This window comes from Mustela lutreola, chromosome 2, assembly GCF_030435805.1.
Source record: "Mustela lutreola isolate mMusLut2 chromosome 2, mMusLut2.pri, whole genome shotgun sequence".
NCBI classification, from domain to species: domain Eukaryota; kingdom Metazoa; phylum Chordata; class Mammalia; order Carnivora; family Mustelidae; genus Mustela; species Mustela lutreola.
In genome coordinates, this window is record NC_081291.1 from 73,135,463 (window position 1) to 73,150,840 (window position 15,378).

Genomic DNA, 15,378 nt, shown 5'->3' on the forward strand with positions numbered 1-15,378 from the left:
TTGACAGAAATGTCTCCCAATGGAGAACAATACTCAGCAACTTCTTAGTACCCATAATCTTTTAACTTTTCCTACTGAATTTAAAAGCTCAATAATTACTAGCCATCAGGGAGATTCAAATTAAAACTACATTGAAATATCACCTTACACCAGTTAGAATGGCCAACATTACCAAGACAGGAAACGTGTTGGAGGGGATGTGGAGAAAGGGGAACCCTCTTACACTGTTGGTGGGAATGCAAGTTGGTGCAGCCTCTTTGGAGAACAGTGTGGAGATTCCTCAAGAAAATAAAAATAGAGCTTCCCTATGACCCTGCAATTGCTCTCCTGGGTATTTACCCCAAAGATACAGATGTAGTGAAAAGAAGGGCCATCTGTACCCCAATGTTTATAGCAGCAATGGCTACGGTTGCCAAACTGTGAAAAGAACCAAGATGCCCTTCAATGGATGAATGGATAAGGAAGATGTGGTCCATATACCCTATGGAGTATTATGCCTCCATCAGAAAGGACGAATACCCAACTTTTGTAGCAACATGAACGGGACTGGAAGAGATTATGCTGAGTGAAATCAGTCAAGCAGAGAGAGTCAATTATCATATGGTTTCACTTATTTGTGGAGCCATAACAAATAGCATGGAGGACAAGGGGAGTTAGAGAGGAGAAGGGAGTTGGGGGAAATTGGAAGGGGAGATGAAGTATGAGAGACTATAGACTCTGTAAAACAATCTGAGGGGTTTGAAGTGGTGGGGGGTGGGAGGTTGGGGGAACCAGGTGGTGGGTATTATAGAGGGCATGGATTGCATGGAGCACTGGGTGTGGTACAAAAACAATGAATACTGTTATGCTGAAAATAAATAAATTTTTTAAAAAGCTGAATAATTAGAGTTGGGGATGTACAGTATAGGTATGGAATATTTTCTTTCTGTGCATATAAGAGGTAAAAGGGCAAGCGTCCAGCTCCTAGCACCTTTACCATCATATTTGACCACTTGAACAAGTTCCTGGACATAAATTCAGTCTGATTTTTAAAAATAAAGTGGAGTCCTTTATGCCACTGTTTGACAATCCAGTAAAAAAGGACTTCTAGATATATATTACCAAAATTTACAGAGAGAGAAACCTAGAGTACAACCATTGAAGAAGAAGAAATAAAAATGTTGCTAAGGATACATCTCTCCCAATTCCTTCTTCCCAAAAAAAGGATCTAACTACTACTTTCAGCCTTCAATGAGTAAATCCCACATTATGCAAACTCCTTCAGAAAATAAAAGAAAAATAAACTCCAAATACATTTTGAAAAGCCAGGAAAACCTCAGTAAATTCAACCTAGTCCTCTACTTTAAAAAAAAAAAGTCACCACAAACAAATGAATTTTATTCCAGGACTTCAAAGTAATTTCAATCATTTATAAAGTTAAAAAAAAAAAAAAACAATTTACAAAAATAAAGAACATGACCCATAAAATTATACCAACAGACTTTTTAAACAATGATATAGAACTTGCAACTCTAAGAATAGTAATAATTCCTATAATGGGTACTAAGTGACAAGTACTGTTCTAAATTCCTAACACTGATTAACTGATTTTATCCTAACATAGCTTTACTTTACAGATGGAAGAACTGACACACAAGGAAGCTAAGTAACTTGCCTAGGGCTACACACCTAGAAACGTGGAGAAGCCAGGATTTGAATTAGGACACTAGGCACAAAATCAGTCTTTTTAATTACTGTACTATCTTCCTTTTTCTAAAAACAGAAAGAGAGGCATCTGGTTGGCTCAGTTGATAGAGCATGCAACTCTCGATCCTGAGGTCATGAGTTCATGCCCCACATATGCATGGAGCCTACTTAAAAAAACAAATAAATAAATAACAGAAATAGAAAAAAACTTCCTAAACACAATAGAGTATCTATCAAAAACCAACAATGAAGTAACAGTGGTGAGACGTCCATGAATACACATAGAAAATATCAATGAGGACCCCGTATGTGATATCCTACAATGAGATAGCACTTCCATCTTTTATTTTTATTTTTAAAATATTTTATTTATTTATTTGACAGAGATCACAAGTGGGCAGAGAGGCAGGCAGAGAGGAAGGGAAGCAGGCTCCCCACTGAGCAGAGAGCCTGATACAGGGCTCGATCCCAGGACCCTGGGATCATGACCTGAGCCCAAGGCAGAGGCTTTAACCCATTGTGCCACCCAGGCACTGCCCCACTTCCATCTTTAGAAGCCTCTAATCTGATTAGGGTGGGGAAGGGGATCTCACACCCAACTTAAAGATGGTGCAATTTAGAGCAGAGTTTAAAAAATTTATTAAACAACTACTATGAAAATTATCTATATGCTAAAGAACAGATACCACACCTAGCCTTAAATAGCCTACAATAAGTTGATATGAAAGTATACAAATACACGTTAAGTTCAGAATAACCGGCAAGATAATTTAACAACAGTTGCACGTTGCAGCACCAACTAATTGGAAGCACTGAGGTCAAATGAATAGAAGTTTAAGAGGGAAGAAAAAGCATTTTAAGAAGTTCTTTCAGAAATGAGAGGGCTCTGGAAGAATCTAAGGGACATAAATTAGTCAAGAGGAAAAAAAAAGGTTTTATATGTAGGGAACACAAGTGATAAGGGCCTGAATTATAATGGAAGTTTATAAACTATATAGGGAGAGCCTTAGCCAAGAGAAAGGAAAGAATGAATCCATCTTGCAATATGATCTATGTAAGTGGTAAAACTTAGGAGGTGGAGTAGAATAAGAAGCATATAATCTCTGTCCTTGAAAAGCACAAAATCTGATTATAGGATGCAGAACTGAAAAATGAGTTTGATTTTTTTCAACAGTTCAAAAGAAAGAATGAATGAATGAATAAACAAGTACATGAAATGTGTAGTCCTTACTTCCCCCTAATGGCAGAAAATGATTACACTGTGACTCCCACCCTCCCACCTTCATGACTCACCAGGAAGCATGTAAGGATTAGTACATTTTGATGAGCAGTTTTAAGAGAGACATCTTTAAAAAACAAAAACAAAAAAAGCTTAATTAATTCCTTAGAAAATCATCTTAAGAAACTGAGTGAGCCAGACCTGAGTGCTTCTCTCCAATGTGAGTTCGCTGGTGGTGATTAAAAGTGGAACGCTGACTGAAGGCTTTCCCACACTCAATACATTCATAAGGCTTCTCTCCTGTGTGAACCCTCTGGTGCACAATGAGCTGCGAGCTATCACTAAAAGCTTTCCCACAATTACTACATTTATAGGGTTTTTCCCCTGTATGGGTTCTCTGATGTACCATGAGACTGGAGCTGTAACTGAAGACCTTCCCACACTCATTACATTCATAAGGCTTCTCACCAGTGTGAATTCTCTGGTGAATAATAAGGTGTGAGTTTTGGTTGAAGGATTTTCCACACTCATTGCATTTATAGGGCTTTTCACCTGTGTGAAGTCTCTGATGTCGAATAAGACATTTACTGAGACTGAATGCCTTACCACACTCATTACATTCAAAAGGTTTTTCTCCAGTATGAATTCTTTCATGGTCAACAAGCTGAGAGTTCTGATTGAAAGCTTTCCCACAATCACTACATTTGTATGGTTTTTGCCCAGTGTGGAGGCTCTGATGTCGAATAAGACATTTACTCCGACTGAAAGCTTTGCCACATTCATTACACTCATAAGGTTTTTCCCCAGTATGGATCCTCTGATGATCAACAAGATTTCTATTAGAACAGAAAGCTTTCCCACACTCACTACACCTGTAAGGTTTTTTACCAGTGTGAACTACCTGATGTCGGACAAGACTTTTACTACGAATGAAGGCCTCACCACACTCAGTGCATTCATAAGGTTTCTCCCCAGTATGGGTTCTCTGGTGGTCAATCAGTTGGGAACTCTGAGTGAAGGCTTTTGCACATTCATTACACTTATATGGTTTCTCACCATTATGGAGTCTCTGGTGTTGAATAAGATGGGAGCTGTGTCGGTAAGTATTTCCACACTCATTGCACTCATAGGGCTTTTCCCCTGTGTGGGTTCTGAGGTGAACTATGAGTTGAGAGGTCTGCCTGAAGGTCTTACCACATTCATTACACTCATAGGGTTTCTCTCCAGTGTGGATTCTCTGATGCCCAGTGAGGTGTGAACTTCGATTGAAAGCTTTACCACATTCATCACATTGATAAAATTTCTGTCCCTTCAGAACTCCTTGACATTCAACAGCACTAGAGGATAGATCTGGATGTTTCCCAAGTTCATTATATTCATCACATCCATCCTTTGTGGATTTATCTTTATCTTCATGTGTTATTTTGAAGAAATCATTTTCCAGTCTGCTTCCTTCTTCCTCTGAGGGTTGCCCTTCCAGCTTTTCTAAAGTACCTTCACAGGCAGCTCCTGCCTCTAGTTCCTCAGAAACTATTCCACAGAGGCCTCCAGATGTCTCACCAGGTGACCCTGGTTCTTTAGAAACTTCCTGTTTTGCAGGACACTCTGAATGCTGCATCCTAGTCTCACCTGCTGCCGAAAGAAAGAAGAAAACAACTTTTATTCATTTCTTGTTCTGCTGTTGAAACAGAATCATTAGGAGTCTATGGACCTGAAAAAACCTTCACATTAGGAGACACATTAAGAACAAGAGAAAGATGGGAAATAGCTCAAGCTTTTTCTTCATGACAGAAAAAGAGGGGAAAGATGGTCAGTGGGGAGGATGGAAGAAAAGTTATTAGGACAGAGCTCTGTCCTGACAGCTCTTAACTGCTCCAGTTAATTATCCAATTAAAAAGGCAGTTGGAAGGCAAGATAGAAGACTGTAAAGGTGGTGTGATCTTACAGAAATCACTTAGTAAAATGATGACCTCTAATATCCTTTCTAATCCTGACACTGTATGGTTCCATGGTTCCCAGTAAAGATAGTGGGGACAGAAAGGAGAGGCAAATACCTCAAATCAAATATGGGAAACAGTATGGGAAAACACAACTAGGAAAAAATGTACCAAAAAAGTGATTCTCATATGTGAGGACAGTGACAAGATTCAGAGAAATCACAGGTTCAGAAATGCTGGGGGAGAAGTATTGTGGAAGGGACAGCAATGTTCTTAAAGTGGAGACTCCCTTAGTCTCTGGTGCACTAGGCTGGTAGAAGTCAGTACTGCAAGTACTACATTCCTATAAAAATTAAGAAAGGGACCAATAATTTGAAACACAAGTTGAAATATATCTTTGGTATCTTGATAATCTGGAATCAAAGGAAACTACACAGTTGAATATTTCCTTTTGAATTTGGAAAAAGTGGAAGTAGCAAGCAATCAGTCATGTCTGAACATAAAACTGTTGGTTCTTTTAATCATATCTTAACCTGGGCCACAAGCGATCATGGCATTTCAGCATATGGAAAGTTATAGCTATCTGGCTCCTGGACTCCTAAGCCTATCCACCCTCTCCATTGTTGGCTACTGTGCTAGACTTGCCAACCAGAGAACCTGCCCTGAAAACACCTATTTCCAGGAAGCTGTCCTGCCACAGTTTTTCCCAAAGGGGAAACTGAGGCAGCCATACTTTGTGCTGAGTAACTGGTTTCAATATATCTCAGACCACAGCTGACTAGACCTGGGCACCAGGACCAAGTGTAGCTTCTCTGTATGTTACCCCTCATCCTCTGCTCTGGCCAGGGGCAAAGCTCTGTCCAAACAGAGATGATACTTAATGGCCAAACCACTCTTGGAGGCCCTCTCTAAATAAAATCTGAGCTGGAAATAGGGCAAAATAAAGAAAACTAAATGAGGCATGGAGAGAAGCCAAGCCATTCGGAGCTTGAAGAAGCAGCTATGAGAGGATAAGAGATTCAGAGTAAAGAAAATGGGTGGCAGTGGGAGGACAAAACAGATATGCAGGGAGCATTTGCCTTACATTCCCTGTCATAAAAATTATTTGCTATTGTTGTTGAGGGCCCTGTTTCCCAAAGGATGGTCTAGCTGGTGGATCTGATCAGAGTTTCCATTCACTCAGCCTTATTGTAAGTAATACAGTTCAGTACTTAAATAACATGAGTAGCCCCCATTCCTTACAACTACAACTTCTAACCAAACCACCATAGGTCAATTAACGATGGGGTAAAGACAAAGTTGATAACTTAGGGCTGAGTGATGGGTACAGAGAGGTTCATTACAGTATTCTCTCTACCTTATCTCATGTTTGCAACTTTTCATGATAAAAAAAAAAAAAAGCTGGGAAAAAGTAGAATAGAGCAAAGAAAATATAAAGAAAAGAATGCAGACTGTATTACTGGGAAACAGAATCATTACCCATTGAGACCACACTGCAATAGTTTTCCGGCATGATGCTCCGGAACACAGCTCTCTGACTGAGGGCCGGACCTTTCCACTTCCTCTCAGTATAGTCCACAGAAAGGAACTGGTACGCTGCAGATCCCTGGAATGACAAGATTTTACTGCTCAGGGATATTCCTTGGCCTGAAGAGCAGACACATCAGGGTACCAGGAGCCCAGGTGGGGCCCTGGTGGGTAAAGGGGTGAGGGAGGGATAGAAGTTGGGGTGACACATCTAAGAGGACAAGTCCAGCGCCAGACAGAATCCATGAACTCAGAAAGCAGGAACCAATTCCAGAGGAAGTAATCAGGAAGGTAAATCACAGGATTAATCTCAGAATTGGCCAGAGCCCTGGAGATGAGCGCTAGCTATTTCCAGGCTGCAGATTGGAAGCAGGGAATACAGAGTTCAGGGAAGACAGAGTTCAGCTCACCTGGGGCCCGACCATCTGAAGCACAGTTGCTGCTGCCTGATCTCCTGACTTCCCAGCTTGGAAAAGGGCAGGCACCTGAGAAGCACACTGAGCTGAGAGAGGAAAGAGAGCTATGAGGACAAGTCCTACCTCGGCTCCAATAAGGTCTGTATCCCAGGGAGTGGGTTCAACAGAACCCAGGCAGCTCCACACACTGCCTCTCATCCCTCTTCCATACACGCGTTATTCTGACTGCGCTGTGAATTTTCCATGCAGGTTTTACTCTGAGGGTAAAGAGGGTTCCCTGGTCCAACTGAGAATTACCCATTCCACCCAGCCCTCACTCGCTTCAAACTCTCTGAAGGAAGGTAGACTTGGGTCCACTTTCTCTCCCCATGGCTTCTGTGGCATCAGCCCAACCTGATTTGCCCCTCACATTTCTGGGCCTTCATTCCGGATTTCCCTTCCTTTTTTTGGCTTCTCATTATGGACGCTGCAGGCGCTGGGCCTCAAAGCATCCCTTTTTGCTCTGGCAGAGATCTCATGGACTCTCAATGCTCTACTGCTACTTTCCCAGTTCCAGCTCTCTTCTAGACCCCCATTACAGACTTCAGTGGCCTACTGGACATTTCATTTGGGTGTCCCTCTTTATCTTATATTCAGTCAAAAATGGACATTTTTACCATCTTTCTTTCCTGACTTTCTGAGTTCCACCAATAAATCCAAATATTGGCCAAACCCCATAATTCTTCTTCCTCTTACTATCCCATGAATTCTTCCTACACAATGTATCTCCTGTCTCTCAATTTCTGTTCCACTCATCATTGCTCAGGCAATGACCACCTCACATCCATTCTGGCACACTGGTCTCTTACTGAGGTCTCCAACCACTGGTCTCACCATTCATCCCAGACACATGCATTAGAATAATTCTCCCAAAATACTGTTTCTAACACATCAACGCTCATTCAGCAAAATTTTCCTAACCTCAGTTGTTAGGTCCTATTCTAGCAGACCCTGTGCTCCCCAAAACAGTTCTTCCTCATTTCACCTCAGTGGGGGGTCCAGGGAACCCCCACTTAGTCTTTATTTATATCCTCTACTTTGGTGCCTACCACTTTTCTCCCTGCTTCAATTTGTTCCCCCATTTTTCACAATCACATCCCACAGACACCTCACTTATGAAGCCTCCCCTACCCACCCAGACCATAACAATTTTGCTCAATGTTTACAATGCCCATATTGCTTGTTTTCATGGCATCAAATACCTGGGGACAGATATCACTCAATGTATCTTACAAAGACAACTCTTCTTGCAGTTGACTGACTCTCTGACAACTAGATAACAAGTTCTTTGAAAGCAATAAATGTGTACTGTATCTCTCTGGTTCTCAACAGTGCCTCATCCATGACATGTGCTAGACAAAAACTTGCTAAATACACAAATGATTAGAGAATAAGCAAAAGAAACAGACAAAGTCACTAGGAAATGAAGACATAGGGCAAGGCAGTGAGGGATTCCAATGGGATGGGCTATAGGGAAATAAAGGAAAGGAGACTTGAAGAGATAAGGGAGGCAGGATTTGAGGCCAGGGCTGAGGAGAGGAGTACCAGAGTGCCCAGTGCAGAGGAGGTGTATCCCTGGGTCATGAGGAGGCTCCAGGCAGGCGCCAGAGCCTGAACTCTCACTGAAGGATGAGGTAGGAAGAGATTCCTCTGTTGTACCCAGGGCTGTCATATCCTCCAAATGCATTTTCTGTTCCTGTACAGGAGCTGAAACCTAAAGACAGGAATTATAATTGGAATCAAAAGAGCATCCTTCAAGGTCTAGAAACCCAAACCTCTAAGAAACACCCCCAGGAAAAGCCAGGAAAAGAACAGACAATGTCCTTCCAGACCCACCAGTACAGCCTACTGGGGGGAACACTGTCAAAACAGGATCTACAACTTGCCATCCTGCTTGCTATACTTCTGTTGAACCTCTTGGTAGAAGCCTGAAGCCCACATCATATAACCTTTCTCATTTTGTCAATTCTTCAGACATTAATTTGCTTATGAAGAACAATCTAGAAAAAGGAGCCAGAAGAACAATTCTACATACTCCTTATGGCCTTAGTCTACAGAAGAGACCAATCAGAAGTACCTAGAAAATCAAAAATAACAGGTGTATGTACCTAGGCATGCACATATAATGCTGAGGCTGACAGCAGAAACAAGAGCCCAGAATCGTGGCTGACAAACCTCAGGAGAGCTTTTCCAATTTCTCTCAGCAAACGTTCCTCTTCAGAGAAGCCATTTCTAACCACAGTGACAAAGTTGTAGTAGTCACTCTCTCTCAAATTACCGGATTACAGTCTCTATATGTCTTAACCCTTACATTATCTTATTTATGCCTTTATTGTCTATTTCTCCCCCAATGAAATATAAGCTTTTTGAGGGTAAGAACTCTGCCTTGATCACTTGCTCCTAGAACAATGCTTGGCCCAATGCTGGTGTTCTGTTAAAATTTGCTGATAATTTTCTCTTGATACTTTTTTCCCCTCTTGATATTTACTACTAGTTTTTAGAGTTATCTGCAAAATCAGTATTCGGTATGTACTATCCCTCCAAAATAACGCTTATAAAAAGTCAAGTAAGATTAGGTAGCACCAATCTTTAGAGACCTTGAGAACACCTCAGAGTAGAGGTATTTCTAACCCTTGCTTATTGTCATCAAACCAGCTCCTCACAATCTCATGGTTACTTTTTCACCAGCATTTGGAGCTGAAAACATAAAACACTATCTAAATGAATCATATTTATAGGCTCACTTGCTTGCACTGCCATGTACACAGTACAGCCTAGGATGAAAATAACTTCACAAATCCTGCTGGATTTGCTCCATTGGGTTATATCTGCTGAGATCTAAGGGGACTCTCTCCTTTACTGTATGTCTCTTTAGCACAGTGATAGAACCAGAAGGCTCCCTGGAGTCTCCATGGAACAGTTCTTATAAATGGGTGTTACAGTTCTTAAATACAGCTGCTGTGGGTATTGGAAGAAGGTAGAACTTGGCTGCATCATGACAACACAACCTTGAAATTCACTAACAATTAAATGCTGGTCAGTTCTTATTCATTACCTAGGACTCAGACTCCCAGGTTTCTTTTCTTTTAGGAATGAAAACTCCATTCCAATTTTCATCTAAGATGGCACTCCACAGCAAGATACTAGGGGGGAACTAGTGGCTTAGAACCTAGGGTGCTAGAAAATTCTGATTCCCACACTTGGTAGTAATCAGCAATAACCATACTTCAGTTAAATCTCTTGGACAAAGAGAATATTCACTAACCACCATCTGAGATGAGTCAATTAATCTCTCTGTGCTTGTGTCACTTGTCAAATGGAGATATGATTATTATTTTCATATTTTGTAAGCCTGCTAGGAACAAAAATAAGATATAGGATATAAAAGCATTTGCAAATTGCATGATTCTGCAGCCCAAGAGGGATTGCTCTACAACCCTCTCCAGCCCCAAAGTACACATATGCACATGCTCACTCCTGCTGAGCCAGTGACTCTGATCTGCCTTGATATTCCTTAATCTACTCCTGACAAACTGCCACAAAAAAAGCTTGTTTTATCCATTTAGCCACAAATACATTTTTCTGAGCCCATGGTAGGAAAGGTAGTCCCATTCTCATGTCTTCCACATCAGAAAAACTTAAGCAGACAATAAAGGCAGAATAAGAAATAAAGTCCAAAGATCCTACTCCTAAGCAGGAGCCAATAGTGTGCAGCTGCTCTGTCAACTGTTAAGTCACTCTCTTGAGTTTGTGACTCAGTCACCTTTTTCTGAGGGTACCTGGGTAAAAGCTTAAGTTTTAATTGAGGGGGCATTCTCTTCAAGTTAGGCAAACAAAGGTGGGAAATAGAGAAATTCTCCTTTCCAGCCTCCTCACTAAATGGCACTCAAAAACACTTTATTCAGTCACTGGTCTCTGCCCATGGTTGAATCTAGTTGCTCTCTAGACCCTGATGATGACTGATTTATTCCTGTGTTTATTTTTGTATCCAAAGAAATAATGGTTGGCAATGGATTCAGTGCCAAATGGGTGGGCTGGTACTCGTGGAAAAAGGTGTAGCCCTCAAATTCCAATCAACTGGAATTGATTCCCTAGACATACATATTGTAACTATTTTTTGGATACTTGGGAAATTTCATATACTGGTTTTCCATAATAAAGTGCAAAGGAATAAAGGTAGAGGGAACCCTAATTTACCCTCCTTGGTTAGTACGAGAGCAATTTTAGACTTATCAGATAGAACTGATTTAGGTGTCAATTTACCATTAACTGGGTGTTGCTGTGAAGGTGTTTTGTACATATAATCAATATCCATGTTCAGTTTACTCTAAGTAAAGGAGATTATCCTAGATCATCTGGATGAGCCTGATTTAATGAGTTACAAAAACCTTAAAATTAGAGCTGGAAGTTCCATGAAAAGTAATTCTGCATGTAGACAGCAGCTTCAGCCTGTGCCTGAGTTTCAGCTGGCCCTTCCTGATGGCCTATTCTACAGATTTCTGACTTGTACTGCCAGGCCAGTCCTCATAATCACTTAAGTAACTCTGTAGCAATGCTATAGATATATATACAAATCTTAATATGTAATATATATCATTTCCTACTGGTTTTGCTTCTTTGGCTAAACCCTGACTGATACACATGGTCACAGAGCTACTTAGCTCTGTGGTCCTAGAAGCCAGATTTTCCACTGTTATCACACTGCTGGCTCTACAACTTTTCCTCTAATTTAAATTATCTTGGCGGGCACCTGGGTGGCTCAGTGGGTTAAGCCGCTGCCTTCGGCTCAGGTCATGATCTCAGGGTCCTGGGATCGAGTCCCGCATCGGGCTCTCTGCTCAGCAGGGGGCCTGCTTCCCTTCCTCTCTCTCTGCCTGCCTCTCTGCCTACTTGTGACCTCTCTCTGTCAAATAAATAAATAAATAAATCTTTATAAAAAAAAATAAATTATCTTGGCTTTAAATTTGAGAGAACCCTAGGAAACAGGGTAAAACAAAATGAGAATTAAAGAAAGAAAGAAAGAGAGGAAGGAGGGAAGGAAGGAAGGAAGGAGAAAGACTCCAGTTGGGTTTGCAAAGTTAGAAAAGAAACTAATGATTACGAGGCCCAGAAATGTCACCTCTCCTAAAGAACCTAAAATTCGAGAAGAGAGATAACAGACTCTGAGAAGTACAAGGAAGTAAGTAATGACAACTTCTCGAATGAAGGCCCATGTTATCAACATATGTAGAAATCTACTCCCTACCACAGTCCCTTCTAAACAGTGGGCAGATTCTCTACCTGCCAGGAGTACGATGTGGATCACCAGGTTGAAGCGAGGGTCACAACACATTATTCCAAAAGTGATGTACAGAGCTTCTCTGGGAATTGTATTTTTGTTCATGACTTAAAGCACAAAACTATTTCTTCCCTCTCCATGGAACTGGTTCAGGAATCCTAAGGATAAACCAACCTAGAGCCTATGGAACAGAGAATGACTATTCCCAAGCTAATCCAGCCACTAGAGAAGATGCCATTCTGGACTCATCTGCTCACCTCTCCTATGTGTCTCTGAAAATCCTCCACCACAGCCACAGCCTCCTCGCCACTCTCAGGGTGATGCAGCTGCACCCAGGTCCGTAACTCCCCAGGCAAGATGCTCAGGAACTGCTCCAGCACCAGCAGCTCCAGGATCTGCTCCTTGGTGTGTACCTCTGGCATCAGCCACCACTGGCAGAGCTCCCGGAGCCGGCTCAGTGCCTCCTGTGGCCCAGACATCTCATGGTAACATAACTGCCTGAAGTGTAGCCGGAAAATTTCACAGACAGGAGGGTGGTTCTTTTGGAGACTACAGCCCTGACCCCAGGTCTGGCTCCCTGGCTCCTGCTTCATGGTCTGGCGTCCCTCGTGTTTCTGGAGAACAGCACCATTAGGGAGGAGGCCTAAAGTCCCCCTGCCTTGGGTGGTCATTGTGACCTCCAAGAAAAGCTTGTTTCAGCTGCAGTTTGTCCAGTTAAAATGATGCTCTGTAATTCAGGTCTCAGGAGCTGTTTTCAGAGTTGGGGACAGAGGGCAATGGGGGTGTCACCTACAAAAACATCAAGAGAGAAATCAGAGTCCCAGAGTGTTCAGCCCTGGGCTGACAACAGTTAAAAACCAAAGCTCCAAGGGTACCTATGTGGCTCAGTTCATTCAGTGTCTAACTCTTGGTTTTCACTCAGGTCATAATATCAGGGTCATGAGAACAAGCCCCACATAGGGCTCGGCACTTAGTGCAGAGACTGCTCTCCCTCTCCCACAGACCCTCCCCCTGTTCACATGCTCGCTCTCTCTCTCACTCCCTCTCTCTAACAAATAAATAAATAAATCTTAAAAAAAAAAAAAAAAAGTAAAAAAAACTCCAGGAAGAAAAGCGGGGGAGGTAGTTTACAACCAGGGCAGTCTCTAAGCATCTAAGGGACTTCCCTTCTTAAATTTTCAGTGGCTCCCAGAACCTACAGGATGAAACCTTAATGTCTATGCCTAGCAGTCACAGCCCTTCACCATCTGGCCTTGGGTCCTGCTCTAGACATACCCTTACCACTCTCTCCAGGTACTCAGGCTAGAAAAGCTGCAATAATCTCCAAGTGAGGAATATGCAAGATGATCCAAAGGGTATATTAAGAATACATTAAGTTGTTATTTAGCTCCTATTTAGTCTATGTTTTATAATGTGTATTGAAATTTATAAAACGATACATATATTTAATTTATAAGTAAACCTATGCGGGAAGTGAATGCTCAAAGTTCTTCTATTCTCTATTGTGACAGAGATGTACAACAAAGTTTGGCACTAAAGCTCTGGAGACACAGCCAGAAGCCACATATTCTCTTATCCTCTTTGGATTTTTCTTCTTCAGCTTTTGACAAACTCTTACTCATCTGTCAAGACCGAAAACAAATACCCTTTCCTCCTAAAACAAATACCCTTTCCTCCTGAATGCTTGCTTTCCTGATTGTCCTAGGCAGGAAGAAAGGTGGTAGCCTTCTTCTCTGTACTTCTAATTAAAACACAATTGTTTTAATTAGTTTATGCACAACTGGCCACTCACACCCTCTTGCTAGACAGCCACCAAAAAAACACAACGGAATCAATAAATTCCAGACCTTTCCCTACTCTACCACCTCCCCTAGAAAACCTTCCTGATCTCTCCAGGCTTAGGTGTGATTACTGCCTCAGTGAGCCCACAGCACCTTTTTCATTCAAACCTCTACTAGAACACTTACCACACTGTGTTTGTGATTTACACTGCTGTCTCCCCCACTTTGGGGAAAGACTCAAAGGGCAGGGGAGGGGCAGAGGGCAATGGGGGCGTCACATACAGGTTTCCAGTCCTGTGTGTGTGTGTGTGTACACAGCACACAGAGGTAGACCTTTAGTAAACGAATGAATGTCGTTCATTTAGCTGATACTGAAGCGGGGGAAAAGGTTTTATCCACTTAATATATAGTAAAACTCAGAGAATCAGTACCTTAGTGGAAACTAGGGCATCAATGATGGTCACCATGCATCTCAGTACCCTTGGTAAGCAACTCCCTAGGCTTCAATTTCTGTTAAGAAAGGAAAAAAGGGAGGAGGAAAGGAAAGCTGAAAAGAAAGGAAAGGAGGAAGGAAGGAATGAAGAGAGCAAGCAAGCAGGCGGAAGAAGAAAGAGGAAGAAGAGGAGGGGGAGGAGGAGGACGAGAAGAGCCTATTAACTCTGCTCTGAGATCCCCACACCTGTAAAAAGTTCTGATCATTTTCCTACTAGTTCCGAATGCTCCGCGGCTAATCTCTTCTGCATTTTTAGGTCTCCAAGTGACACTTCACGTTTTTAATTTCAAGACTGTGTCTAACCCACTTCTGACGCTTTGTGCTGTCTCTCAGCGCAAGGCTGGGAAACCACCTACGTTTTGCGTTAAACCAGGGCGTCTGCGGCGCAGCCCACCTGGTCACGTCTGCCTTTTTCTCCGCCGTACCGGCAGACGCCATGCTCCAGGCCAGGCACCGCTGGTCAAGGGGGCGGGACAAAGAGGCGGCTCTACAACTGCCGGCTTCAGAGTATCACAGAGACCGCGCCACCGGCCGCGGAGGCAATGCGTGCAGCGCACCACAGTCGCAGATTAAGCCTGCGGGCGGCCGCGGCTCCAAGCCAGCGACCCCCGCCCGGGCAGCACCTCCCTCCCTGCCCCCGCTCCGCTCACCCGTGTCCAGTCGCAGCGACCCCTGCATGCGGGAAGCACCCGTGGCCTGCAGGAGGGAAAACAATGGCCGAGCCGGAAGCGAGAACAAGACCCACTTCCGGCCCCTCCAGGATCCCGGAACTCTCGGTGGCCAAGGTGGGCGCGCACTTCTGTGCTCTGAAGGGTGAGCTGGAAGGCGGTCGCCAGTACAACCCGCAATCGGGCTAGGCGGGGCCATCTCGGAACGGAGAGAGGGTGGGGCCTCAAGTGAGGTTTCAAGCTAGGTACCTTTTCCTCTCAGACCATTCAAAGTATGAGCTACCCATATGCACACCAGCTCTGCCCCTACCCCTTCTGCTGATCTTGGGGAATA

The 15,378-nt window shown here is 42.9% G+C and overlaps 1 protein-coding gene across 2 annotated transcripts; it reads right to left on the minus strand.

Annotated features, from left to right (window-relative positions):
- Positions 1 to 750: 750 nt before the first annotated feature.
- On the minus strand, positions 751 to 15,178 carry ZKSCAN7 (zinc finger with KRAB and SCAN domains 7). Of its 2 annotated transcripts, none has more exons than XM_059162303.1 (6): positions 15,027 to 15,178; positions 12,360 to 12,891; positions 8,370 to 8,538; positions 6,780 to 6,871; positions 6,322 to 6,448; positions 751 to 4,534 (listed from the first exon to the last, which is right to left on the minus strand). In XM_059162303.1, the coding sequence occupies exons 2-6, from the start codon at positions 12,771 to 12,773 to the stop codon at positions 3,084 to 3,086; spliced, it is 2,253 nt and encodes a 750-aa protein (XP_059018286.1). In that variant the 5' UTR covers positions 12,774 to 12,891; positions 15,027 to 15,178; the 3' UTR covers positions 751 to 3,083. The 2 variants fall into 2 exon arrangements, with proteins under 2 accessions (XP_059018286.1, XP_059018285.1); XM_059162302.1 differs by having other exon boundaries at positions 752 to 4,537.
- Between the last annotated feature and the right edge of the window lie 200 nt (positions 15,179 to 15,378).

Bases quoted from the DNA above. Each gene is read 5' to 3' on its own strand.
- ZKSCAN7 (XM_059162302.1), bottom strand. From the start codon at position 12,773: ATGACCACCCAAGGCAGGGGGACTTTAGGCCTCCTCCCTAATGGTGCT. The intron at 6,872-8,369 runs GTACTCCTCTCC...TTCCTCTCTCAG, and splicing joins CCTCTGCACTGGGCACTCTG to CTCAGTGTGCTTCTCAGGTG. The intron at 6,449-6,779 runs GTGAGCTGAACT...TTGTCATTCCAG, and splicing joins TTCAGATGGTCGGGCCCCAG to GGATCTGCAGCGTACCAGTT.